The 25934-nt window shown below is 42.7% G+C and overlaps 1 protein-coding gene across 1 annotated transcript; it reads left to right on the forward strand.

The window, feature by feature from the left end:
• The first annotated feature begins 1201 nt into the window (after positions 1-1201).
• Positions 1202-25897, forward strand: jmy (junction mediating and regulatory protein, p53 cofactor). Its single transcript, XM_068706520.1, has 10 exons — positions 1202-2517; positions 9286-9459; positions 17167-17317; positions 17984-18153; positions 19139-19304; positions 20363-20553; positions 20649-20726; positions 21002-21097; positions 21192-21690; positions 22005-25897. Exons 1-10 carry the CDS (start codon positions 1660-1662, stop codon positions 22313-22315), a joined length of 2694 nt encoding a protein of 897 aa, XP_068562621.1. The 5' UTR covers positions 1202-1659; the 3' UTR covers positions 22316-25897.
• Positions 25898-25934: the final 37 nt, after the last annotated feature.

Consider the following 25934-nt stretch of genomic DNA (forward strand, 5'->3'; position numbering starts at 1 on the left):
TCTTATTTTTTAAATATAATTTCCGGTTGGATTTCATCGATTTAGTATTTTGAAACCGAAACATCTCGCGTTTGTTTATATGCGACTTTATTTTGTCCTACTTGACTTGCCGTACAGCATCCAGCAGTCATCACGTTCTCTGCGAGCTTGCGTCATGGATTTGCCCACGTGCAGATGTTTATGCTCCTCGTGCACGTCTGCGGTGAACAGAGACAGAGGGAACGATTTATAGAAGACAAAGGGAGAATTGAGGAAAACTGAAAACTATTTTAATTGAAAACATGAAATCACAGAAGAAGAAAACTAATGAATGAGGATGTATTTTAAGCCTTTGCATTTCGCTTTGTTTCATAAACTCTCCTGTTAAAGGGACTGTGATGCCTTCATGTTACATGGGAAAAATGTGCTTCCTCTTCATGCTTCAATAGTGATCGTTTTCTTTCTAGCCTGATACATGTACATGTTTAAAACAAGTATCTGTGCGTTAACAACTGCATTTTAACATTAAAGTATAGTATTTACTCAAAAGATTAAACACTAAAATATTCACTGTTCTTACAGATTATAATTTTACAGTCTTTGTGTGCACATTTTGTATTATGTACATCATTGGTCAATGTCAAATCTTACACCACTTTAAATATAGTAAGCTTATACAAACATCTTTACATGTACATATTTTTACACAGTCATCCAACCCATGTATATCCATTTAGTATTTATTAATTTGCAGTATTTGTATTGTTTACAATTTACAGAACACTTGACCTGTATATAGACATTTTATTTTATGAATATATTCATACATACACCCAGTCCTGTCTATTCTCTCTATCTCTATATCTATATAGATATCTATATAGATATCTATCTATCTATCTATCTATCTATCTATCTATATCAGCAAAAATATACATTACTTATAAACAATAACTTAAATTAAAAAGTGGGAGAAGTATTGCAATATTAAATGCACATTATACAAATTATACCGTAAAGTTGAATTTTGTGCAAATACTTTTACTTCTTAAACTACTTTAACTGGTAGCAGAGTATTTCTGGGTGCATATTTTTATCTCTGGTATTTCCTATTCTCATCATGGAGCATGAACGCAACACTGTGGGGGGGAGGGGGTGCACCAGTTAAATCCCTCCCCGGATTTGACAACACGCACACACGCACCTTTTGACTGCTTGTAAACAGAAGCTCACACGTGACACACAGAAAGAGAGCCCGAGCTCTCCGCGCGACCGCATTGTCTGCTCGCGGACAAAGAGCGACACACACACACACACACACACACACACACACACACAGTCAGCGTTTTTCATCACAGCTGGGCGCGAGGCCAGGTGTCACGATGACAACAACCGACGTTATGGAGCAGACTTTCCTCCGTCGTGTCCGAGCGCGTGAACTTCTTTAATGTCTGGATCCCAAATCCGACCGACGACGTTCGCTGCGTCTTCTCCAGCTTGCGCGCAGCTGGCAACGGGTAAACAAAGCCGGACCTTCTTTGTCTCACCTCTTAATTTAGCTCGTCGGTCGATCCGCTTCACCTGCACCGCATCTTACTTTAGCAGTAGCCGTTAGCGTCGACGTCAGATTCTGCGTTAATCTTTTTTTTTTTTTTTTTTTTTTTTAACTGGCTGGATGAGATGTCATTCACGATGGAGGATAACTTAGAGTCCGAGTGGGTGTCCGTGCGACCGAGAGTCTTCGACGAAAAAGAGAGGCACAAATTTGTCTTCATCGTGGCCTGGAACGTGGTCGAGGGAAAGTTCGCCATAACCTGCCACAACAGGACCGTCCAGAGACGGACTACTTTTCTCCTCGACGGGGCTTTACGCGTTACGCATCCTCCGCGCGGTGCCTCCGCCGTGGCGGAAAAACCCACGAAAAGTAAGAAAGATGAAGTCTGCCAAGCGGGTAAAGTTAGACCGCACTCAAAGCCCACAACAAAGATTATTATTGGGGACAAAGACACTTTAAAGCCCGGTGGTTCAAAGACGCCCGAGTGCGTCAGCCCCACGTTAGCGTCGTGGGACATCGTGACACCCAAAGTGATAGATGTCGAGATCCTGGACCACGTGGAGGTCCCGCTCTCTCCGGATGATGCAGACCCAGACGACGGTGACGGTGACGTCAGCGGCCGCGAGGACTTCAGCTGGGCCGGTCTGTTCTCCTTCCAGGACCTGCGGGCGGCCCACCTGCAGCTGTGCGCCGTCAACTCGGACTTGGAGCCGTGTTTGCCCTCCTTCCCCGAGGAGCAGTCCGGCGTGTGGTCGGTGCTGTTCGGCGCCCCGTCGGTGTCGCAGCGGGAGGCGGACACGGCCCTGTGCTACCAGCTGCAGGTGTACCTGGGTCATGCCCTGGACACCTGCGGCTGGAAGATCCTCTCGGAGGTGCTGTTCTCCGAGAGCGAGGACACGGAGGAGTACTACGAGAGCCTGAGCGAGCTGAGGCAGAAAGGCTACGAAGATGCTCTGGGGAGGGCCAAAAGAGGCATGCAAGAGGTGAATTGACTTATGTTTTCATTTAGTTTGAATGAGATGTAGGTGTGATATGAATCTTTTGGTACTTGGTGTTTGTAAAAGCATATTTTTACAGCTTTAAAACTGGAGGCCCCCAAAGAACATAAGTTTTCTCAGACTAATTGTCTCTCATGGTTTGCTTATTCTCCTCCTCTTTTGTGATCTACCATCTGTTGCTGCACGTTCACAGGCCTTGTAATATGAGCTGGTCTGGCCAGACATCACACTCTAGTGGGCTGGACAGTTTAATGGGAGTCTCATAGAAATAAAAAAAGAAAAGAATAGGAGAACAACTGGGGGTGGAGTTAGAGGAATGATGTGTCACCGGTCACAGCTGTTGGGATTGTTTAAGTCCAGGCAGCTGAAAAACGTGTAGGAAGATAAAATATGTTCTCATTCATGTCTGCAGGGAACGTGTCAAACATTAAGTGGTGGAAGAAGTATTCAGATCCTTTACTCCAGTAGAAAATACTAATCGTGAAACTAGTCACGATTAGTACAAAGTACAAGTACAAATCCTGCATTTACTTACAAGTATGGAAAGTATAATGCAGTAAAATGTTCCCTATCAGTGTTTTACTGTTATATCTGTTGTTTCTGGATTAATATTGCTGCTGCATTCATGAGTATGTTGCATGTTAACTCCTATATATTCTGCTTAGTTTATCACAAACATTCAACACATAAAGGAAACACTTCATCCTTCAGTTTATCACCAACATTCAACATCAACACACAAAGGAGCACTTCATCCTTCATTTTATCACAAACATTCAACATCAACACATAAAGGAACACTTCATCCTTCAGTTTATCACAAACATTCAACACATAAAGGAAACACTTCATCCTTCAGTTTATCACAAACATTCAACACATAAAGGAAACACTTCATCCTTCAGTTTATCACAAACATTCAACATCAACACATTAAGGAACACTTCATCCTTCAGTTTATCACAAACATTCAACATCTATGCATAAAGGAAACACTTCATCCTTCAGTTTATCACAAACATTCATTATCAACACATACAGGAACACTTCATCCTTCAGTTTATCACAAACATTCATCATCAACACACAAAGGAACACTTCATCCTTCAGTTTATCACAAACATTCATCATCAACACATAAAGGAACACTTCATCCTTCAGTTTATCACAAACATTCATTATCAACACATGAAGGAACACTTCATCCTTCAGTTCATCACAAACCTTCAACACATAAAGGAAACACTTCATCCTTCAGTTTATCACAAACATTCAACATCAACACATAAAGGAACACTTCATCCTTCAGTTTATCACAAACATTCAACACATAAAGGAAACACTTCATCCTTCAGTTTATCACAAACATTCAACATCAACACATTAAGGAACACTTCATCCTTCAGTTTATCACAGACATTCAACATCTACACATAAAGGAAACACTTCATCCTTCAGTTTATCACAAACATTCATTATCAACACATGAAGGAACACTTCATCCTTCAGTTTATCACAAACATTCATTATCAACACATGAAGGAACACTTCATCCTTCAGTTCACCACAAACCTTCAACATCAACACATAAAGAAACACTTCATCCTTCAGTTTATCACAAACATTCAACGTCAACACATAAAGAAACACTTCATCCTTCAGTTTATCACAAACATTCAACGTCAACACATGAAGGAACACTTCATCCTTCAGTTTATCACAAACATTCAACATCAACACATCTGGACTAAAGCCATCAGACAAATGTAGTGGAGTAAAAAGTACGAAGTTGCATAAAATGGAAATACTCAAGTATTTTACTTTACCTCAAATGTGTACATTACTGGAGTAAATGTAGTTTGATCACCTGTTAGAGTAGACATGATGTAAAACATCCAACCAGATTACTGCAGAAACCTCTGTGAAGTGTGGATGAAGTGATGATCACAGTGACTATTTTTAGAGGAGACAAAGCCTCGGGGAGTCTTTCACCTCCTCTGTTGTTGTGTTCAGCTGAATGAAGCGGAGTCAGATTTTGGTCCAACCAGGAAGAAATTATTTAACGGCCCTTAACGTCTCTCTTGTTTAATTTGGACGGAGCTCAGAAGCAGATGGTGACCCATTTTGTTGCACCTGGATTTATTAATATGACACAGATATAGATATGATCTGATTGAGTGTCTGAGAATCTAGCAGAGCTGCAGTGACGTATTTCATCTACAAGATGTCAGAAAATAGTAACAAATGTCTGGTTTTGTCTGAGCAACATTCCAAAATCTAAAGTTTAGTATCAAGTACTGCAAGACAGTTAGTTGCCAGTTATTCTTCCGTCTATTAGTTGGTCCACTTCTCGTTGTAGTTCTAAAAGCTTGTTAATCTTTTGTGTTCTTTTGTACCGCAAGTGGTGAGTTTGATTGATTCTCTGTTTTTAAAAGCAAGGATGATAAGGGAGACCCAGATGACAGACCATAATATATTTGAACTTGTTTATTGATTTCAAAGATTCCTAGATGGACAGAAAATGAATCTGCAACTTTTTTTTGACTGTATATTACTTCTTACAGCCTTTTTTAAAGCCACATTTCTCTCGACTTTCTTTCTATTTTATGCTGTTTTTTGGACTGTTGGTTCGACAAAACGAGCAACTTAAAGACGTCAACGTGGGCTCTGGGAAATTACTATGTTCTGATATTTTTGGGACTAAAACATTAGTCGATTAACCTAGAAAACAACCGGCAGATTAATCAATAACGAGAGATAATCGTTAGTTGCAGACAACACAGAAAACAATGTCCTCGTATCTTGTGACAATCGCACGTTTGAAGTGTTTTTTTTGTCTTATTTTGTTCCACTATAGAAGAACACAAAATTAGAAACAGCCTCAAGATTAGTCTCCCTGAGACAACAACAGAGGTCGTATTTAGTACAGGGAAGGTTTAGTGGATTGCACGTGTTTCCATTTTCCACTAAGTCCATTCTAGGTTATTATTAGGTGATATAATCAACAGTGTGACCGGCACTGAAACGTCTGGATTCTGGATTTAATGATATGTTGTGATGGAGGAAGGAGAGACAATGAGAGATTTACCTTCTTTTTGACCTCCAGTAATATTACACTTTATGTCTATGTACACTATGTAAATAAAACACTTTTTAATCATCACATTACACTTTTAATGTCCTGCAGACCTCATTCATAACACCATGCAGACGTGGATTACAATATTATGTGATCAGAGAAAAGCATAAGGAGAGCGTTCGGTGTGTCTGGAGCAGATGGAGAATCACTGTTGTGCGTTTTATCCGCCCTGTTGGTGATGATAAGTGGATCACGGCTGTGGATCTTGTCAATCATTGACTAGAGACTTGTGGTGTTTCCTTATCTGAGGCCTGTTGTTAAGCAGAACGAGGCTCGCCTACAGTCAACCAGACACCGAGCAAGCTCAATGGAGCCTCATTACAGAGGCGTCTGAGTATCTCCTCTCAGTTTAGGACGACGTTTAGGATTGTTTTGTTCTTATAGAAACCTTCTGATCTCACGATATTAATTTAGCTTTTACAGAACTGTCCTAATTGAGGGATTACCCGAGTTAGGAGTCCTAAATCAGGACGGCATAGACTCTGTCCTAAATTGAAAATAACTGTCAAAAATTATACCGAAATCTTATGATCGAAAGGCTCCTCAAACCTTCCACACATTTACTAAGGAAAACCAGCACAGATTCATATTTAAGAAGCTGGAACCAGAACATTTCTGTTATGCGTCTCAGATTTAATTTCCCGCTCTTTTCTACATTTTACCGTCACAAAAAGGGATAACGTGTTGCTCTGAATCTGTATGTTTTGAGTGCTAATGTGCCCACAGCTTGTGTTTAGTCATGGTGTGTGTGTGTGTGTGTGTGTGTGTGTGTGTGTGTGTGTGTGTGTGTGTGTGTGTGTGTGTGTGTGTGTGTGTGTGTGTGTGTGTGTGTGTGTGTGTGTGTGTGTGCGTGCTCATCAGCCACTGATGGGATCGGCCTGCTCTGCCGTACTGTGGCTTTGTGGCGCAACATTTACGCTTTAGTTTGTTTACATGGCGTGATTCACATCGGCCTTCTTTTATTCCGTGTAAACCACGAACGCGTATTTATGTGTCTATTGAGCTGAAAGCCGTAATATTGTTACCTTTTTTTGAGACGGCGTCTGCTGGAACCGTGAATCCTCTTGTGAAGATTGAACCCACTTTGTCCTCATGATTTCTAGCTGCCGCTCACAGCTCGGCAAAGAACTTTGCTATTCAGTTTCTTAAGATAACAGTTATTCCCCCTTTTTGCGTTTACGTCTCCGAAATAGCATTCGGTTCATTCGAAGAGCCATTAAACAAGAGCGTCTGCTTCCTCCTGTGAGACACTTCAATTAAAAGGCAGAGAGAGCGAGAGAAGTCCTCCAGCTAGACGGAGCACATTTAGTGCAGACAAACTGGAGGAGTTGGTCCTGATGATGGGGTTTAAGTGTCTGTACTGTAGCTCATATCACTCCTTTCATTATGTACCGGTTGCACTGTGGAGTGCTCTCCGTACACGATCGTGTGTGTTGTAATAAAGTCCTTTAAATAAGTTGGAAAGAGTGAGAAATAAGTACATTTTAATGTTGCGCTCAGCCACTTTTTTAATTATAGTTTGCTTGGAAACAGAACTTTTGTAAAACGATACTTCTCTTCACTTCCACTTCGCTGACTCTGCAAACTGTCAACACCACACGAGTGAAGTTCAACCAAAAACGTTAAAACCAGGGCTGCAGCGACCGATTATTTCAATCTCTATTAATCTGCCGATTATTATCTACGCCAGGCGTCAGCCTGTGGGGAGATCATGCGCTTTGATCGTGTGAGTGAGTGAGTGAGCGAGTGTGTGTCTGTCTGTCCACGGCTAATCTCGCTCACTTCTGGACTCGTCAGCCTAATATGTGTTGTGCTCATGTATGACTGCATGCTGAAGGACCTCTAGTGGTTGTGGTGATTCATAAACTTTTTTTTTTGTTGTTTTCTACCATCATTGACACCCGACTCCTCTTTTGGCCGGTAGCCGTACTTAGTCTGTTGCAGGCCAGGTGTTGTCACGAGTTACAGTATGTCTCATTATGTATCAGAGAATTTGAATAAATGTCAATCTATGTTATCTTCGCCGTCATCTTGACTGTAAGGGGAGTCGGGAGGGACAATTGAAAGAGGTTCAACTGCTATTTGTTTGCGAGGGGAGAGGGAGACGCACTTTGCGGAGCTCAATTAAGTAATTAAAACTGTTTAGAAACGGTCCCAAACCCAAAGATGTTCAGTTTACACTTCCAACAAAGAACATTTTTGTATGTGTAAAAGTTTCGCCAGTATAAAATATAAAACTTTTGCATAGCTCTTGTCCAGGCAGGAGTCGGCTCATTTAGCCCGGGGGGGGGGGGGGGGGGGGGGAGCAGTGACTGTGTATGTGGGGGGGGGGGGGGGGTGGTTACGATGGTAACGCAGGCCCAAGGTAAACAGTGGCAGCAGTGTTTCCAGCTGAATCGCTCAGTGTCTGTCCTCCCGACGTGGAGGGCAGCCTGGAGTAAATGTAAAGAGTCTCCATTCATATCTGTCGCTCCTCGCAGAGAGAAGAGCACTTCATCCAGTCGCTCAGGACCATATATTGGGCGGTGGCACATTTCAATATTTATCTGAGGCACGAGTGAAGGAGACGCATTGTGTCCCGTGTGAACTGGAGCCACTGGTCTCCTCAGAGCCGGGCCACGGCTTGTGTTTGTGTGTACAATGGAGGTTTTGATAGCGGTTATCTCAGGAACAATGAGCGGTCTGTGGAGAGCTGGACATATGGTACCAATCAGCAACAGTTGGGGGCAATTTATTCTCATTGTGCTCCACTCAGACAATATATTTAATGGTATCATTACTGACCACACACACACACACACACACACACACACACACACACACACACACACACACACACACACACACACACACACACACATATATGCGTACGAAGACTCTCCCTCTCTGATCTCTCACTTTTATGGGTTGGGTTTGGATTGTTCAGGACTCATTGTAGTCATGAACCAGATTCACTACACAATAAAATCCAGTTGATATTTTCAAAGCTTATTCATAACTAACCCTATTAAATAGGCTCCTGTGTTGTTCATCTGACGATGTTTTCTGGTAATATATCAAGTGTTGCATTTTGATGTTGAATTTTCCTCCAATATTTTGAGGAAAATTAAGGTTTTTTTAGGTTGTAAAATGTGAAAAATGCTTGTTATAATATCCTAAAGCCTGAATTTATGTTTTCAAATGTCTTTTTTCTTTTTTTTTTTGTCCAATCAACAGTTCACAACCTAAAACAAATCAGTTTAATACCATAGAGGACTCCGAAAACCAGCAAAGAGCCACATTTTAGAACCTGGAGCCAGTGAACCTTTTGCTTTAACAGAAATATATAAATTATGAATTCATTATCATAAAACAGTCTAGACTGCGCAGCTGCTTAAGGAAATGATTTGGCCTCCAAGTGTCTATATTTGGGCCTCTTTTCTAGATCTACGTCTTCAGTAGGAACCAACAGGCTCTGAGCCAAAAGCCACAGTCAGAGTAGTGAAGTCAGAGAGTATGAAGAGAAAGACGAACACGTCGTTGGTTTTGGAATATGCCGTGGATCTCTGCTCTTATTTCCCCGCTACATCTTTTCATCTCTACATGTTTTTTTCTTTTTTTTTTGTGTGTCCCAGGTGTTGGACAGACACAGAGCCATGGACAGCATGGTGGAGCTGCTGCAGGTGTACCCCGAGGAGGACGAGGCGTACGGAGAGCTGCTGGAGGCCACGACTCAGCTCTACCACTACCTGCTGCAGCCTTTCAGGGACATGAGGGAGCTGGCAATGCTGCGCAGACAGCAGATTAAGGTAATGCACACACACACACGCACGCACGCACGCGCGCGCGCGCGCGCGCACACACACACACACACACACACACACACACACACACACACACACACACACACACACACACACACACACACACACACACACACACACACACACACGGATACAAATACCATCTGTTTAGGGGGCTTGATTTAAGCTGTAGTCGGCGAGCTGGTCTGTCCCGGAGCACGCTTTGACTGCCTCTCTACTACCACTACTACTGGTTGTACTCCACCAGCTACAATGCTATTCTAGTGGTTTTAAAAGCAACGGTTAGTGCTGGTGATGTCCTCCACTGAGCCTCCTAAGCCCACAGCGATGACATTAGTTTCCGAGGATACGTGCGGTGATGATGATGATGATGGTGATGATGATGAAGAAGAAGATGACGGCGTAGTAGCCGGTCTTTGCGTCTGTGGCCTGTGTGGAGGGCAGAGGATCAGCCGGAGAGGCTTAACGACCAGCTCGAGTGTTATTACAGCAGCCACTAAACCGCTCGGTGATTCTGCAGCCTCAGCACACTCTTTCTCCACTCGCGTCTTTTTGTTGTTTCTCTTCATTAGAGGTTTAAAAAAAAAAAAAAAAAAAAAAACCCCGCAGGTTAATCTCCACTGTCTCTCGTAGAGCTCAGTTCAGTCTGGTTGGCTCAATGCAAACACTCACACTTATGCAGCCCTGCAGGGAATACGTTACATACATTTAAATGCACAAATGCATGTGATAGCATTGAAATGCGACAGCAGAATTAGAATCACAGCCACCGTCCTCTGACCGTGTGTGTGTGTGTGTGTGTGTGTGTGTGTGTGTGTGTGTGTGTGTGTGTGTGTGTGTGTGTGTGTGTGTGTGTGTGTGTGAGACCACTTCACTGCTGCTAGCGTTAGCTGTGGGTGTTTAATGTACGCCTTCTGTTGTCTGTTGTGTTCCTAAAACATTGGAGATTGATGCCAAAAGTCACAATATAAACGATTTACAACCTGAGAAAAGATTTTTTTTTTTCCCACAATGAAAGACGCGGGACGTTACTCTGTGAACAAGACAGTGATTTCAGACGCACTCTATACTCCCTCAGACGCAAAGTATAATGTTTAATTTCATCAAATTATCACCTAACTATTACTGGAGCAGATTTATGGATGTTAATTTGCGATGCACATCGAGGTGTAAGTCCTCAGAAAGTCACACAAATGTGTTGTCATGGCTGTGTGCTCTGATTTGACTGAGTTATGAGAGCAGCACTATGCCGACTCTGACAGCAGGAATCTGTGCTTTGACTGCCTCCTTGAGCTGCAGATCTGACATTTTCTGTAATTTCTTCCCCCGGAAAAGCTGAAAACACTCTGAATCTGAAATTCTGATGCGTCACGTCTGTGCGTTCACTAGACTCAGTTAGGACTAAACCACTTCCTGTTGTTGTCAGACCACCGACATGCACCGGTCCCCGTCACATCACGTATCTTCACCTCACGTCTCTCTGCCTCACAGTTAGAGCTCTACAGTGAGCAGTAGAAACACGGATTCAGGACGTGAATCTTCACCGTTCTGCTGTTCTATTGTCAGCAGAAAGGAACGTACATGACACTACTGTTATTCTGTTGCACTTGTGGGAATATTTGAGGGACATGTGTAGAACAGAAGTTAATAAGGATTGATTTCAGACACAGCTTTTGTACTTCTTAGTGACCCCGCTGTGTTCAGGTGTGTCCAAGAACAAAAAAACAAAAAACACTCAACGGAGGAGAAAGTCAGTGGTGGAGAGTCAAAGATAACAAGCTTCTCTCACAGTGTGAGGATAACAGGAGCACGACGTCTGACTCTTTGATGTTTGAAAGAATCGAGGTCTGTTTAAGCGGACACTGTTTAAAGACACTCTCTTCAGTCGTGTTGTGAGAACTTTCCTGTCTCTTCACTACATTCCTCTCACAGCTCGCTCATCCTGCATCGCGTCATCACCAACAAACACAAGTGTGACTGTGTGGGTGTGTTCTATGAGTGTGTGTGTGTGTGTGTTGCAGTATGATGGTATTTGGGTTCTTGGGCGGGTGCTCCTCTAAATTAAGCATTTCTTCTTCAAGTCTGGTTACTGTCAACAAACGCCTTGAAGAAAACTCCCAAAACATCAACGACTGTATCTACCAACTGTGTGTGTGTGTGTGTGTGTGTGTGTGTGTGTGTGTGTGTGTGTGTGTGTGTGTGTGTGTGTGTGTGTGTGTGTGTATATTAAAGATGTGCCATAGAGCTGCATTGTGGTGAACAGCTTATTAAAAACACATCAATGAGCCTCACTGGTGCACTGGGAGACATGTTCCTTCATTGCCTTGAACACACACACACACACACACACACACACACACACACACACACACACACACACACACACACACACACACACACACACTGTAGTGTATTTTGATTCAGTCCCACATTCACCGTCCTGCTGCCACAAATACTCACTAGAGCACCATATGTGGATTAATCTGCTGCTGAAAATAGTCCTCAACAAATGCACTGTTCCTCCTTCTTGAGTGACAAAGGATTAAAAACTACAGTGACCAGCTGTTTTCTAGAATCATTTATCCTTTTGTAAGAATTAAACTATACGTTTGTGACCTGTTGAGAGACGGACTCACACATTTTTGGTGTTTACTGACAATAATACAAAAATGTATCTTCAAATTGCTTGTTTTGTGCGACCAGAAATAGGGTTTCCCTCGACCAAATGCATTCTTTGTCGACTAATCGATTCGTTGATATAATCGACAAATCTATAAAACTGAGTTTCTCCACAAAGAATCACACAGAAGCGTCTCTTTGAATCTTTTTACCAGAGATGTGCTCAGAGGTTCCTTGGAATCAAGTCATTTAACATGAAAAAGCAAAACAATAAACTTAACAACTAAATGAATTTTAGTCTGCTGAGACTAAAATGACCGATTGTTAAAGATGTGTTTATTTTATAATGTAAATGTGTTCCGTAATGTAAAACCTTCCTAGAGATCCATCTTCTTTCTCTGCAGCCTTCATTACAAACTGGAGACGATAGTTTTTAAAGAAGTGGACGTTTAGGGGGCACAGAGCATCTGTGTTGCATTATGGGAACTGTAGTGTGCAGAATTGTAGGAGTTTGGCACATACTAACTAGAGGCTAAAAGTCAGGCGTCTCGCATAGAGCTGCATTGCTGAATCTCGTTGACCTGAAGCCTTGAGGCACACGCTCCCCTCGAGTCCGGCTTGTTGAGACTCTGCACTCTTCACGGTGGAAAAGTTTTCCCCGGCTCCACCAGCTCCACCAGCTGCTCCCCTCGGGGCCGATCCAACGGCTGAAACACAAAGCTGCATGCAAATGAGTCCTCGATGCCGGGAGAGGCGGTTTGGTTTCTCCCAAACTGACGAGTCAGGGGATCGCAGAGAGCCTCTCTGCTTTGTGTTAGTCATTTACATACAGTTTGCATCCTGCTACGCTGATTGATGGAGGTACAGGCCGTCATTGTGCTCATCTGCAAGTGTGAAAACTCCTGGAAACGTGTGAGGAAGTCACACGGCGGATTCAGCTGTAGAGACGGTTTACAGCAGGTTGGGGGGGGTCGAAGTTGTTGTTGTTGTTGTTGTTGTTGTTGTTGTATTCAACAACAACTTCGATGAATACAACAACTGTTGTATTCTGTTGTAACTGTTGTATATTCAATACATGTTGTATTCATCGGCTTCATGGATTGAGTTTCACAGTGAATTAGGGATTTATTTGAATTATCAAGCAATCTGTTGTTTTCTTAATTAATCGCATGATTTATAAAAAGTCAGAAAATAGTGAAAAATCTTGATTTATGCATCCAAAATCCAAAGATACTGTTTATTATCTCATAAACCGTCACACGTATCATTGTTGGCTGTTTTATTCCATTTTATTTGTGTCATATTATGTTCTTTTATTTGCTTTATTGCTGTCCTGGAATGTTTTAATCCTGGTTCCAACATGTACATCACTGTAACTTTGTTTTGATAAGAGAAGCGCTGTAAAGATGATTCTTCTTCTTCTTCTTCTTCTTCTTCTTCTTCTTCTTCTTCTTCTTCTTCTTCTTCTTATTATTATTATTATTATTATTATTATTATTATTATTATTATTATTATTATTATTATTATTATTATTATTATTATTATTATTATAACAACATACAATAAGGAAAAGCAGCCAATCCTCACAAATGAGAAGCTGAAACTTGAGATTGTTGCTTTAAAATGAATCGATGATTAAAACAGTTGCAGGTTATTTTTAACTCTGTCTCCTCTCTGCGACCCTCGACCTCGTTAGCTTTACTGAGTCAGTGAGCAGATGGAGCCGTCAGTGAGTGAATGAATGAGTGAATGAATGAATGAATGATCACCTGGTGGTGTGGAGTATTTCAGGTGAATAGAGCGTTGTTGTGCGTCTGTATTGTGTGTTTTTTTGGGCGGTGCAGTGTCGGTGTCCGGTTGCCTGGAGGGTCAGAGGTCAGCCGTGAATTAAAGATGAGCTTCCTCTTGTAACGGGTCTGAGATACTGTTGTACCACAGCGAGCTCCAGTTACTGATGCAACGGCACCGTTACATGGCAACGGGTGTTTATACCTCCAGCTGTCAAACTTGACGTACACATTTATAAATATCTTTAAAGCCAAAGCTGACGTCTTCAAACGTCTTGTTTTGTGCGACAAACGGTCAAAAACCCAAAGATATTCAGTTCACAAGGAGACGAGAAAAGCAGTAAACCTTCAAACTGCAGATTCTTTTTTTGTTCAGACTGCTTATGAATCTGAATTGAAGTGTATTTTAATGTACAATTACAGCAGATAAAACGGACTGAATCCAGACATTTATAATTATGAACACAAAGGTTTCATGAAGGAGAGGTGGAGGTAAGACAGATCCAGATGTTTACATGAATCCCTGGTGATAACTTTATCATCGTCAACATATCCCATGAAAAGACAAAATGTGTCAAAACTTTCCACTGAACAATCTCTCAAATGTATAGTTTAATTTCTTCACAAAAGTTTTTAGCAAACGTCAGTTAAACGGGACAAAACGGTGCATTTGTTTGGGGACTACTTTCAGCGGCGGATTAATCCACATTTGGAGCTCTTGAGTCCAAATAAGCCCCAGCGTGTGTTCATGTTAATGAAGGATCATGTCAGTCAGAGCAACAGTGAGGCTCATTGACGTGTTTCGAATCATTTCTGGACAACAATGGGACTCTCTGGCACAGATGGGTGAGATGTATGAGCCTCTGGGCACTCACTCACTCACTCACTCACTCACTCACTCACTCACTCACTCACTCACTCACTCACTCACTCACTCACTCACTCACAGATGCCTGATAATCACTGCCTAGTATCTCTCACTGTTAACCAGACGTGATGAGGCTCCACTGTGACCGTATCCACGCTGTGATCCCGGCACCGTGGGAACCGGCCTCACGTCTATTTTCAGAGAGTTCGACACGTCTGTGTTTTGTCACCATGAGCTGTCGGCCATCGACTACAGGTGTTGAAGGAAGTCCCCCGTCGCTTCCTGCCTGTTTTTAGTAAATAAAAGGTGTTAAACTGGTACTTAATCATGTATGTTTGTTCACTTGCATTCACAGACGTCCTCATGTTAACGAAGCTTATATTGATATTCTAAACTCGAGTCACTTTGCCAGCTTTACATGTTACTATTTAGAGAGCTCTGTGTCGGTGGAGAGCTCCTTTTAAACCTGCAGCCTCCTCTAGTGAGACGAGTCTGTCTGTCTGTCTGTCTGTCTGTCTGTCTGTCTGTCTGTCTGTCTGTCTGTCTGTCTGTCTGTCTGTCTGTCTGCATGCATCCCCTTGTGCTGCAGCCTTTACATGAAGTCAGTTCAGTGTGTAAAAGGAACCAGGATGTGAGACCGATGTGTTAAGATTAAGGGCTTCAGGTTCGTAAAAGACCTAAATGAACAAAATACGGTTCAAGAAATCCTTAATTCTTCCGCCACAGTCATGTTGTTTGAATCGGCTCCTGAACCTTCACTGTAACTGAACACGTCTGCTTTGCATGAGTCAACAACATGAACAGAAGTTAAACAGATGCCTTTAAGTGTCGGTGTGACGCGTCACCAGGTGGGACTGATCGGCCTTTTGTTGCTCCGGCGGTGTTAAATGTTGGAGCCTGCTCTCCTCCTCAGATGTGCTCTCATGTCGGTGCTTTGGTTACTGTATGCTTTGTGTTAAAGGATACCTGAACAATGAGCTCACTCACTGACTTTTTCACTTCATATTTTCTTTCTCTTTTTGACTCCACTCATTCCCGACTTTCAGACTTTTTCTTTCTGGTCTCTGATGTAATCTCTCCTCCCTCTTTCGCTCCCGGTTTCACCCCAAAACCACTCCCTGTACACACACACACACACACACACACACACACACACACACACACACACACACACTGTAAAAAACACAGAGTATGCTAGCGGACATAAATCAAGGCCTTTTGAGGTTTGTTGGTGTTTATTTTCGAGCCCCTACACACATCTGTTTCACATTGAGATATTAGTGTATGACTTTAAGTGCACAAGACCCTCTGAGGAAGTTAATCCGCTTGTGTACATTCTGTTCCATGTGGTCTTCTCTTGGTGGGGTGGGGGGGGGGGGTGTTCAGGTCTCCACGTGGCACCCTGTTTCTCACTCTTTTTCCACGTGGCCTGACACGAGCTGGTGAACGGTGAACTCTGGTTGACATGTGATGTCGTGTCGCGTACCATGAGCTCCTACCGAGGCGTGTTCAGAGTTTTCTCTCTTTGTTATCACAGATTTGTTTCTGTCTTTTATTTATTTGTTGTCCCAGCAGCCCAGTAGGACACTGGGTTAGTGTCACTCTAGATGTAAACGTGCACGAGCATGCCGGGGCGTCAGTATTAGCGCCATCTGCTGCCATGTGCTGGTATTACAACGGAACACTGTGGTGGATGGTCTGTGCTGAACCAGAGGGTTTCAGGGGGAGAGCTAAGGCAAAGATACAAAGTGTGAGGAGGTTTGTTGTTGTTGTTGTTGTTGTTGTTGTTTGTGTCATCATAGTGCTCCTCCACGGAGTCACACCGGAACCTTCAGACATGTCGCACATTTGTAGGTGAAGTGTGACTTTCCGAGGCGAACGTTTCAATGTCCCTCACAAATGAACGTCCATAAATCTGCTTAGAAGTCGTAAGAGAAGAAGACGCCTCTTATAGCTGCAGAACTTCTCTTTATTATCTAAGTGATCCTGTGATAGTTTCAAACAGGAACTGCTGCTAATAGCTAATGCAGCGTGCTTTTAATGACGTCAGTATTAAGATGCACCAATCTACCGTCTTTCAGTCAACTGATACCGAGTACCGATCCGATACCGGAGTGTTTGATTAACAAGCTGTAATGCCTCACTGTGTGGACAGTATCTGGCCGATATCCAGATGTGTAGCCAACATTTTACTTACTGTTTACATCCCCTTAACAGTTTATTATCTACCAAAGAGTAGAATAATAATATGAGGGGAACAGAACCATTGATATAGAGGTTTGTCACGTTGCAGGAGACGTGTATACTATGTGTTAACATTGGGGCAACGTGTCCGTACTCTCTGAACTCTCTTATCTTCGCTTGTTCAAATGTTGTGTGTTGATCTTTAAGGGCCTGCTTTGACCCCCCCCTCACAGATCTCCCTGGAGACGGAGCGTCTGGGGCCCCGTCGAGTGGAGGGCCTGGGGAAGGAGGACGAGGAGTGGCAGAAGAAGGCTCACGCCGCCGTTCTCTCCATACAGGACCTGACTGTCAAGTTCTTTGAAACCACGACCCGGGCGCAGAAAGGTGAACGAGTGTGAAAGGAGGCTTTTCCTGTTTTCATAAAGAGTCTTTTGTCTTTGTGTGTTTACTCCGTGACAAAGTGCAGCTAGCGCTCCACGTACAGATGATTTAGAACCAACAGTCCCAGTCTCAGGTTTCCAACCTCACATACCGAAGAGATTTCTACGAGTCCTCCAGAAGTATTTTAATCCTGAAAGCATCCCGGCTATGAACCGCTCGTCAACATATTTCTGTTTGGACGTGGAACAGGCTTCACTTGCCTCCAGTTAAAGCACATGAGCACGGCTTTATTTTCCATTTAAGGGCTGCAGCTAACAGTTCTGATCTTTGATTAATCTGTTAAGTACTCTCTGATTAGTCGATTCCGGGTTCAGTTTGTAAGACATTCTAAAATAGTGATAAAATACATTAAAATATGAAGGTGGCGTCTTCAAACGTTGTGGTTTTGTCTGACTAAATCATCTAAAACTCAGATATTCAGTTTACAAAAATATAAAACTGAGAAAAGCAGAAAAATCCTCTCATTGGAGAAACCGACGGCACTCAAAATGATTTGATTATCAAAACAGCTGCCATTTTAATTGAATTAGTTTCAATCAACTAAACGGTTAATCAGCCAATCGGTGCAGCTCTGGTCCACTTGTGACAGTGGTGTTGATTGCGTTGCAGCTTTGCACGAGCGGATGCGTGCCGACCAGAAGAAGTTTGGCAAGTCGGCGTGGGCGGCGGCGGTGGAGCGCATGGAGCGGCTGCAGTACGCCGTCTCCAAAGAAACCCTGCAGCTGATGAGGGCCAAGGAGATCTGCCTGGAGCAGAGGAAGCACGGCCTGAAGGAGGAGGTAAAGTCCACCACCAGGGTTATCACTGAGGAAGATCTGTGTGTGTGTGTGTGTGTGTGTGTGTGTGTGTGTGTGTGTGTGTGTGTGTGTGTGTGTGTGTGTGTGTGTGTGTGTGTGTGTGTGTGTGTGTGTGTGTGTGTGTGTGTGTGTGTGTGTGTGTGTGTTCTTAAGAAGCTTTTTACTCTCATAGTAAGAAGCTTACTCTCAAGCCACAGTAACCAGAGATGGAAGAAGTACTCCAGAGCTTTTACATAGTAGCAGTACCACGGTGTAGAAATACTCTGTAGAAGTCTTACTTAAGTAAAAGTATTGGCATTGAATACTTAAAAGTACCAAAAGTCTTCATTATGCAGAGGGGCTCATGTTAAAATAATATGGATTATAATTATTAATGCATTAATGTGTTCATCACTACTACTTAAAATACCGCTGGTTAGTGTAATTTGTAATTATACATATAAATTAAATAGTAATATTCATATTACTAATCTTAATCTGCAGTGGCAAATAAATGAGTAAAAAACACAATATTGGCTTCCAAAATGTACTTGAGTAGAAGTATACATTATAAAGTGTACCTCCAACTTGTACTTAGGTGCAGTACTTGAGTAAATGTACTTGACAATAACGAGAGAGAGGGACACAAACACGTTGAGAGAGAGAAGTAAGATAATGGCCGCGTTAGAAACATGAGCTCATGGCTCAGACATCCTGCAATGGAGGGAATAACATCCTGCTGCACCACAGTGGAAATGACTCATTGGGAATGATTGCAGGGGTCAAACACTTACTGTACATGTGTACATGCATCCAAAAGTACCGAAGTGTTGGAGCCCAGAGAGAGAAAAGGAACACGTGTTAAAAAAAAAAAAAGAAGTGCGCAGACAGGAAGTACTGCAGAGTCGCCCGGCCTGTGGCGGATCCCCTCCGCTCCGTGGTTTAGGAGAGCACTGCTGAGTGAAACTGTGCGTCTTTGTGTTTCTAGATGCAGAGTCTGCACGGCGGAGAGGACGCCATGCTGCGCCTGGACCAGCTGGAGGAGCTGTACTACGAGCTGCAGCTGCAGCTGTACGACATCCAGGCGGAGGTGCTGCGCTGCGAGGAGCTGCTGCTCACCGCTCAGCTGCAGAGTCTGCGGAGGCAAATGACCGGTGAGCATCACAGAGGGCTTCAGTTCAGCTCCGTGGAACGGGCGAATGTGGTATTCACATGTCAAACATGCCATTCAGTACATATCCAACATGTTTGCGTTAATGTTAAGAATAAATATTGGCCATAATGTCACATTTCTTTATTAGCTAAAAATGTTCTAAAAAGTAAAAAAGTAAATATTAAGAGCCAAGACTGATCTTTATTTAGTTAGGTAATTACATTTATTTATAAGGGACCATTAAAATACATTAACGGAATACTTCACAATTAAAATGACCCGTTTATATATTCGTTACTCACAACACGTTACCTTGAGTCCTTGAGTCGGTACCCTGAGCCTTCCACTCAGCACTTATTGTATTCATACTAGCTTGTTGCACTTATTGTATTCGTATTACTTATAGCACTAACTGTTTTTCTTGTTTCTGCCCTGTACTTTGGCTCTGAGTTATGCTCTGCTTCATGCTCTTAGATGCTTGTTTGGAAAAGGAGATGTACTTATGACTTCTGGTGACTAGTAGTTCTTTTGATTACCAATGTTGATGCACTTATTGTAAGTCTCTTTGGATAAAAGCGTCTGCTAAATTACTGTAATGTAATGTAATGTTTTAGAAAACCACAGCGAACGGAGAATTCAGAAATGGACAAAAACAAAGTAAACGTTGACATAGTTTGGGTTAAACGATTCCCCATTTACTTCAATTCATTAAGGATTCGCTCTGTTTTTGGTTTGTTTTCTGATCCTCCGTTCACTGTGGAGGCATGCGAGAAAACAAAGAGTTCAAGGTACCATGTGATGAGTCATTGATATGCAAATGATCCCTTCTAAGGGTGAAGTATTCCTTTAATCTCATTCAAAGACATGAAGATGTCTTGTACCACATTGAGCTCCTTTGGCTTCCAAACACAAAGACGGTGACAAAACATTTCATTTGTAACTTAAAGTCATTGTTGCTCATTAACGGGTGAATATTCATTCCGGCTCTATACACTTCAGGACCCGTTGAAGCAGTGTTTATAACTGCGTTTGGTTGAATCTGTTCTGATGTTGTACCAGAGCGACAGGATGAGGTCGTTTACTACGACGCCTTCGAGAGCCCCGACGCCATGAAGGGTGACGAGGACCCGGCGACCCCGCCGCCCCCCCTCAGAGACGAAGAGATCAGCGTCCTGCAGCAGAGGACGAGGCAGCTCGAGGCCCGCCGGGGCCGCATCACCGCCAAGAAGGTCTACCTCAAAAACAAGAAGGTGAGCGCCGACGGTGAAGACGTCTCTGTAGACGCGTTTCAGAACCGCTGCCGCACGGGTCACTTTATGTCCTTCTGGGTTTTTTTCTTCAACAGGAAATCTGTATCGTCAATCACAACCAAAAGATCCAACAGCGACAAGGTAGCCATGTGTCCCTACAGACACTGCAACAGGTAAGACTCCACTATGTGCAATTCATAAGCATTTACATATTTAGTTTTATGAGTTTTTGGTGTAATAAATGGAGACTATCTATTAAAAGTGGAAATAAAAGCACCATGTGTTTCAGTTTGAGAGGGGTTAGGAGGTTGGCGGGTGTTGGTTTTCCGAAAGCCTCCTTTTCAAACGGTCCGGTTGTTTAGTCCGAGTCCAAGTGACCCTGTTTCGCAGCATCGTTGGCGAACCACACTACAAGAGACCAAACAATCAAACTTGTTTCCCGTTAAAGGGAGGTGAAGACGAGGAAGACGACGAAGCCAAGAGCAGCGCCAGAGTGAGCCAGGACAGGCAGAGGACTCTGGACCGACTTCGCAGCCTGAAGCAGGTGAGAAGCTCAGACGTCCACTGATGTTCAGCTGCTTCTGAAGAGCTCCTGTAACCTGTGACTGACCCCGGTGTGTCTGATCTTTTGTTCCCAGCGTTATCCCGGCCAGGTGACCCTGAAGTCCAGCCGGCTGCGTCTGAGTCAGCCTCCCGGCCGGAGGAGGTCCAGCCAGCAGCTCGGCACTCACTCGGCCGGCGTTCAGACCGACTGCATCTCCGATCTCCCGGAACTCTCTGCTCCTCCTCCGCCTGACGCCTGCAGCTGCGACAGCGTCTCCCTGCCCACGGTTCAACTCGATAACCTCGACTCTTCGCCTCCTTTCCTCTCGCTGCCTCTGTCACTGGGTGCTCCTCCTCCTCCACCACCGCCTCCCCCGCCTCCTCCTCCACCTCCTCCCTCAGAGGACCAGCAGCAGCAGGGTGACGGCAGGGAGGATCGTCCCAGCCCGTTGCGGCGCCATGAATGCGAGTCTGAATCTACGTCTCTGCCTCTGGCTCCGTTTTCCCCTCGCTTCTTTGACAGCAGTCAGCTGCAGACGGCGAGGAAGAAGCTGAAGAAGACGGCGTCGCTGGACTCGTCTCAGTGGAGGAGAGGTGAGGAGGGAACTCTTGACATGACGTGTGCCATAACAAATGAAGAGGTTAAAGTCAAAGTACCTCGCCGCTAACAATGAAAACTGCTTTATAGAGAGAGGCGATCTCATTATTGTTAAAAATTGCTTGGAAGTATTTAAAAAATGTAGAGATAGATAGATATATATATATATATATATATATATATATTTCTATCGTCCCCACTGGTTTCCGGTGATATTTTAATACTTTAAACAACAGGTATTAAATTGCGTATTATACAGTATTAAAGTCTTTATCTTGTGCGTGAGGCTGACTTTGAGTGTTTCCCGCAGCGAGCTCCCCCATGGACGAGGTGCTGGCGTCGCTCAAGCGCGGCTGTTTCCACCTGAGGAAGGCCGAGCTGCGGGTCCTGGCCCCGGACCCGGACGACGACGGCGACAACATCCTGGCTCAGATCCGGCAGGGCGTCCGGCTGAAGAAGGTGCGGACCCGGCCGGAGCAGCAGCGCCAACACCGGAGCTTCACGCACTCGGCCGACGCGCTGACCCGCAGCATCCACGAGGCCCTGAGGAGAATCAAAGAGGCCTCGCCGGAGTCCGAGTCGGAGGACGAAGGCCTGCCGTGCACTGACTGGGAAAACTAGCTGTTGGAAGTTTTTCTTTTTTATGGACATGTGGAGCCAAAACGAAGAGGAAACAAGCGGACAAGCCGGCGTTAAATCACCTGCAGGTAGCTTGGTGCAATTTGAACAAAAAAAAACCTTGATTCTTTTTTTTTATATATATCAGAAAACCGCTCAGAAGTATGTTGTTGTTTTTTTTTTATTCCTACTTCTGTGTGTTGGTAAAGATGGACCACTAATCTTCTTTTTGTTTAAGTCGTTGCTGTGGCGTCGTGGAGGATACAACCTCTGACCTCTCATCATGTCGTCGACATGTCAGAGTCGTACTGTAGCTTGCTGTGATGGGTTTGTTTTAGGAAGTGAGTATTTAGTTTCTGTTACGTTTTCTCTCGCTTCCGACGACACGGTAAGCGTTCAGACTCTCCACTGAACTCGTGTGCTGTACACTTTTACATTCAACTACGCGACAACCATCTATACTGTGTATTTCACTGCATAGAACCGTATATATGCAGAGGAGGATCACTCCCACCTTCTTGAAGTAATAGTTTTGACATTATAAGAGATAGAGCTGCTGGCTGTAGCTTCATATTATACAGAATATTCTCAGCAAAATGGGGGAATAAGTGTATAACCCCCAAAAATGTCAAACTGCTACTTTAATTTCATCATCGTAGTGGGAAGAATGTAGAAAACTGGCTTTGATTTGTGTATTTAGCAAATCAACCATGCTTGTTTTTAGCATTTTCACTTTAAAAACAACAGATATATTCTAACAAAAGGTTTCATATAGAGGTCTATATGACTAGACGATGACATAATATTTTAGGGGATGGATATCAAAGTCCATGTCAAGCTCTGTCATCGGTTCTGGAAACAGGAAGTGCTGACGCTATACTGTTAATGGTGCCAATTTGTCAGAAATGGGGCTCAAATCAGTTCCCACAGTGTGACTCACTGACTCCATGACATCGTACTTCCTGTTTACATCCCCCCCAAAGCATCATGGGAAATGTAATTCCAAAACCAAGAGCAGGTTTTCTATCAATAAGGAGTGACAAAAACCCATAAATATCTACAAAAGTTTAACATGCTGTAGCTGACAAGTGAGAGTTTATGTTCGAATATGATCCAAATAAACCGTCTACCTGATTTACTGTTTCCCTGTCGACACAGGATCAGACCTCTAGAAGCTCAGCTGGTTCACAAACACCAACACTGGAGATATTAGCACCTGTAGTCTTTATCAGATACATATTCATAACATACTATATCTGCTGACTTGTGCATCCAAGGATGCCATTTTGACCGCGTCAGTATTTTGACAAAATATATTATATATAAAATATATATATATATTCAGCACCGATTGAAATATAAACGATTACTTGAATATAGCTTTTGTCTTCTCTGAAGACTCTTAGAGATGGAAAGGATGGATGTAACATTTTAATATATAAAGAAGGTTCTCCCCTAATGAATAATAACGATCATCCACCGTTATGATACGTTTAATTACCGTTAAATCACAATTCAAGACTCAAAAACATTCAAAAGAATCTTTTTTTCCATGGAGCTCTACTCTTAAAATTAGAGCTGGAACAATTGCGCTAGTAATTTCTCTAAAGTAAAAACTCAAATGATTCTCTAGTTGTAGCTTCTAAAATGTGATGATTTGCTGCTTTTTATCTGTTTTATGTCACTTTCTGTTTCTTTGGACAAAACAAGCCATTTGAAAAACGTTGCTTTGAGCATTTTTTCACTATTTTAAAGACTCAACGGTTAATCGATTACTTGAGAAAATAACCTGCAGGTGAATCGTTGAAGATGCCCCCCCCCCTTATTTATACAGTGTATATATACTTTAAACACAGGTGTATAACAAACTCCAGGATCTCTTTTGGAGTTTGGATAGATGATGTAGAAACGTCTCCTTGCAGCATATTGAAACCTGTCTGCAGGGATGAGCTGAAGTCTGAGGCTTCATCGCCCTCTGCTGGTTAACATTTACATCACATGTGATCATTTTATTTATTTGTACTGTCATTTGATTAACCTGAGAGAGTCTTCTCTCCTTCCACTGCCTTCAAACATTCATTTTCCACACTCATTTACTTACTGGAGTTGTGTGTGTGTGTGTGTGTGTGTGTGTGTGTGTGTGTGTGTGTGTGTGTGTGTGTGTGTGTGTTTTATACCAGTCTCTTTATTATGTGTTAAACTGTGTCAAACCTGTCTTTAACTGAACTTCACCCTGACTCTCCTGTATTGAACAAGTAATGCACTGAGTACCAATGGTTACATTCAACAGGAATAGTTTTGACTTTTTTGGGGGGTGAAAATTCATTCATGTTATTTCAGGCCGAGAGTTTGATGAGAGGGTTAGAAATACACTTGTGTCTGAGCTACAGCTAGCTGATGATTAGCTTAGCTTAGCTTAGCGAGGGGGAAACTGCTAGCCTAGCTTTGTTTAAATGAGAAGAAACCACCTACCAGCGTTGACTTATCTCACCTTTTGTGTTGCTTATTGTGTCAGAGTTTGGAATTGTTGCCTCTTGTGGCCGTTGGGGGTAAAAACAGCCATTACAACTGAGAAACTATACCTTTAGCTTGTACAAGCGATACAAATATTAATTTTAAGCTTCATCGGAAGTGTTTTCAAACTGTATTTTTTGTCGGTTGAACATGATAAAAGAGTATAATAAAAACTCTGTCACACAATACTCCTTTAAACCACTAAACTGTAGTTTTACACTTTTGGTTTTAACGTGTTTTGAGTCGTTGTTAGCCGTTAGCTTTCGACAGAGCCAGGCTAGCTGTTCCCTTTCCGTTTCCAGTCTTTATGCTAAGCTAAGCTAATAGTGTGAGAGTGCTGTGAATGTTCTCCTTAAAACTCTCGGCAGGGAAAGCAAAAAGTGTCAAACTGTTCACTGTGAACATAATGGAGTTAAACAGCTGCCGTTTAAATAGAGAAACTGTTGCTAAGTGTTAAAAAATATCATCGTGACTCTTGAACGTGTTGCATGCAGTGCGACGACATCGTGGCTCAAGCTGTGCTTCTCTTCCATCCACGGAGGTCTTTAATGATATTCAACATTGTTTAGTTCATGTGTAACAGTAAAGCTTGGCAGCAGATATTAGCTCAGTGACAGTAACTCCATCCCACTGCTCTGTCCCTCTTTTTACATTTTATTTTTTAATTTGAGCTTATAAAACCATTGTGCTTTTAAAAAAAACAACCTGTTTTTAAACGTGCAGAATATGACACTAGTTGGACCGTTTATGACCTTATGCATGTGACTGGTTTTTAGGACGAACCCATCACAACGTAAGTGCAATAATTAAGAAGAAAAAAGTCATTTTTATGAATTAAAATACTGTAATGAAATGTAAAATGATATCCGCATGCCTAAATGTATTGAAGTATTTATTGAAACTTCATATTTTAAAATGATTTTTAAAAGCATACAAATGTAAATGTACTTTATAAAGTTTTCTTTTTTGTTGCTCTTTTCGTTTCCTATCATGACATTCCTCTCTGCTTTCTATATCCTTATTATATTTTTTTTTCCCTTTCAAAATAAAATTAAGCACCAACATGTTGTCTTAGAATTCTCTCTGGTGTCTTTTATTTGAAACCCCA

This window comes from Cebidichthys violaceus, unplaced genomic scaffold (assembly GCF_023349555.1).
Source record: "Cebidichthys violaceus isolate CVI_PGR_0920_01 unplaced genomic scaffold, fCebVio1.0.p SCAF_12, whole genome shotgun sequence".
NCBI classification, from domain to species: Eukaryota; Metazoa; Chordata; class Actinopteri; order Perciformes; family Stichaeidae; genus Cebidichthys; species Cebidichthys violaceus.

Coding starts and splice junctions, on each gene's coding strand:
- jmy (XM_068706520.1), top strand. CDS start 1,660: ATGTCATTCACGATGGAGGATAACTTAGAGTCCGAGTGGGTGTCCGTG. Junction 18,154..19,138: donor AGCACGGCCTGAAGGAGGAG/GTAAAGTCCACC, acceptor TTGTGTTTCTAG/ATGCAGAGTCTGCACGGCGG. Junction 20,727..21,001: donor CCCTACAGACACTGCAACAG/GTAAGACTCCAC, acceptor TTCCCGTTAAAG/GGAGGTGAAGACGAGGAAGA.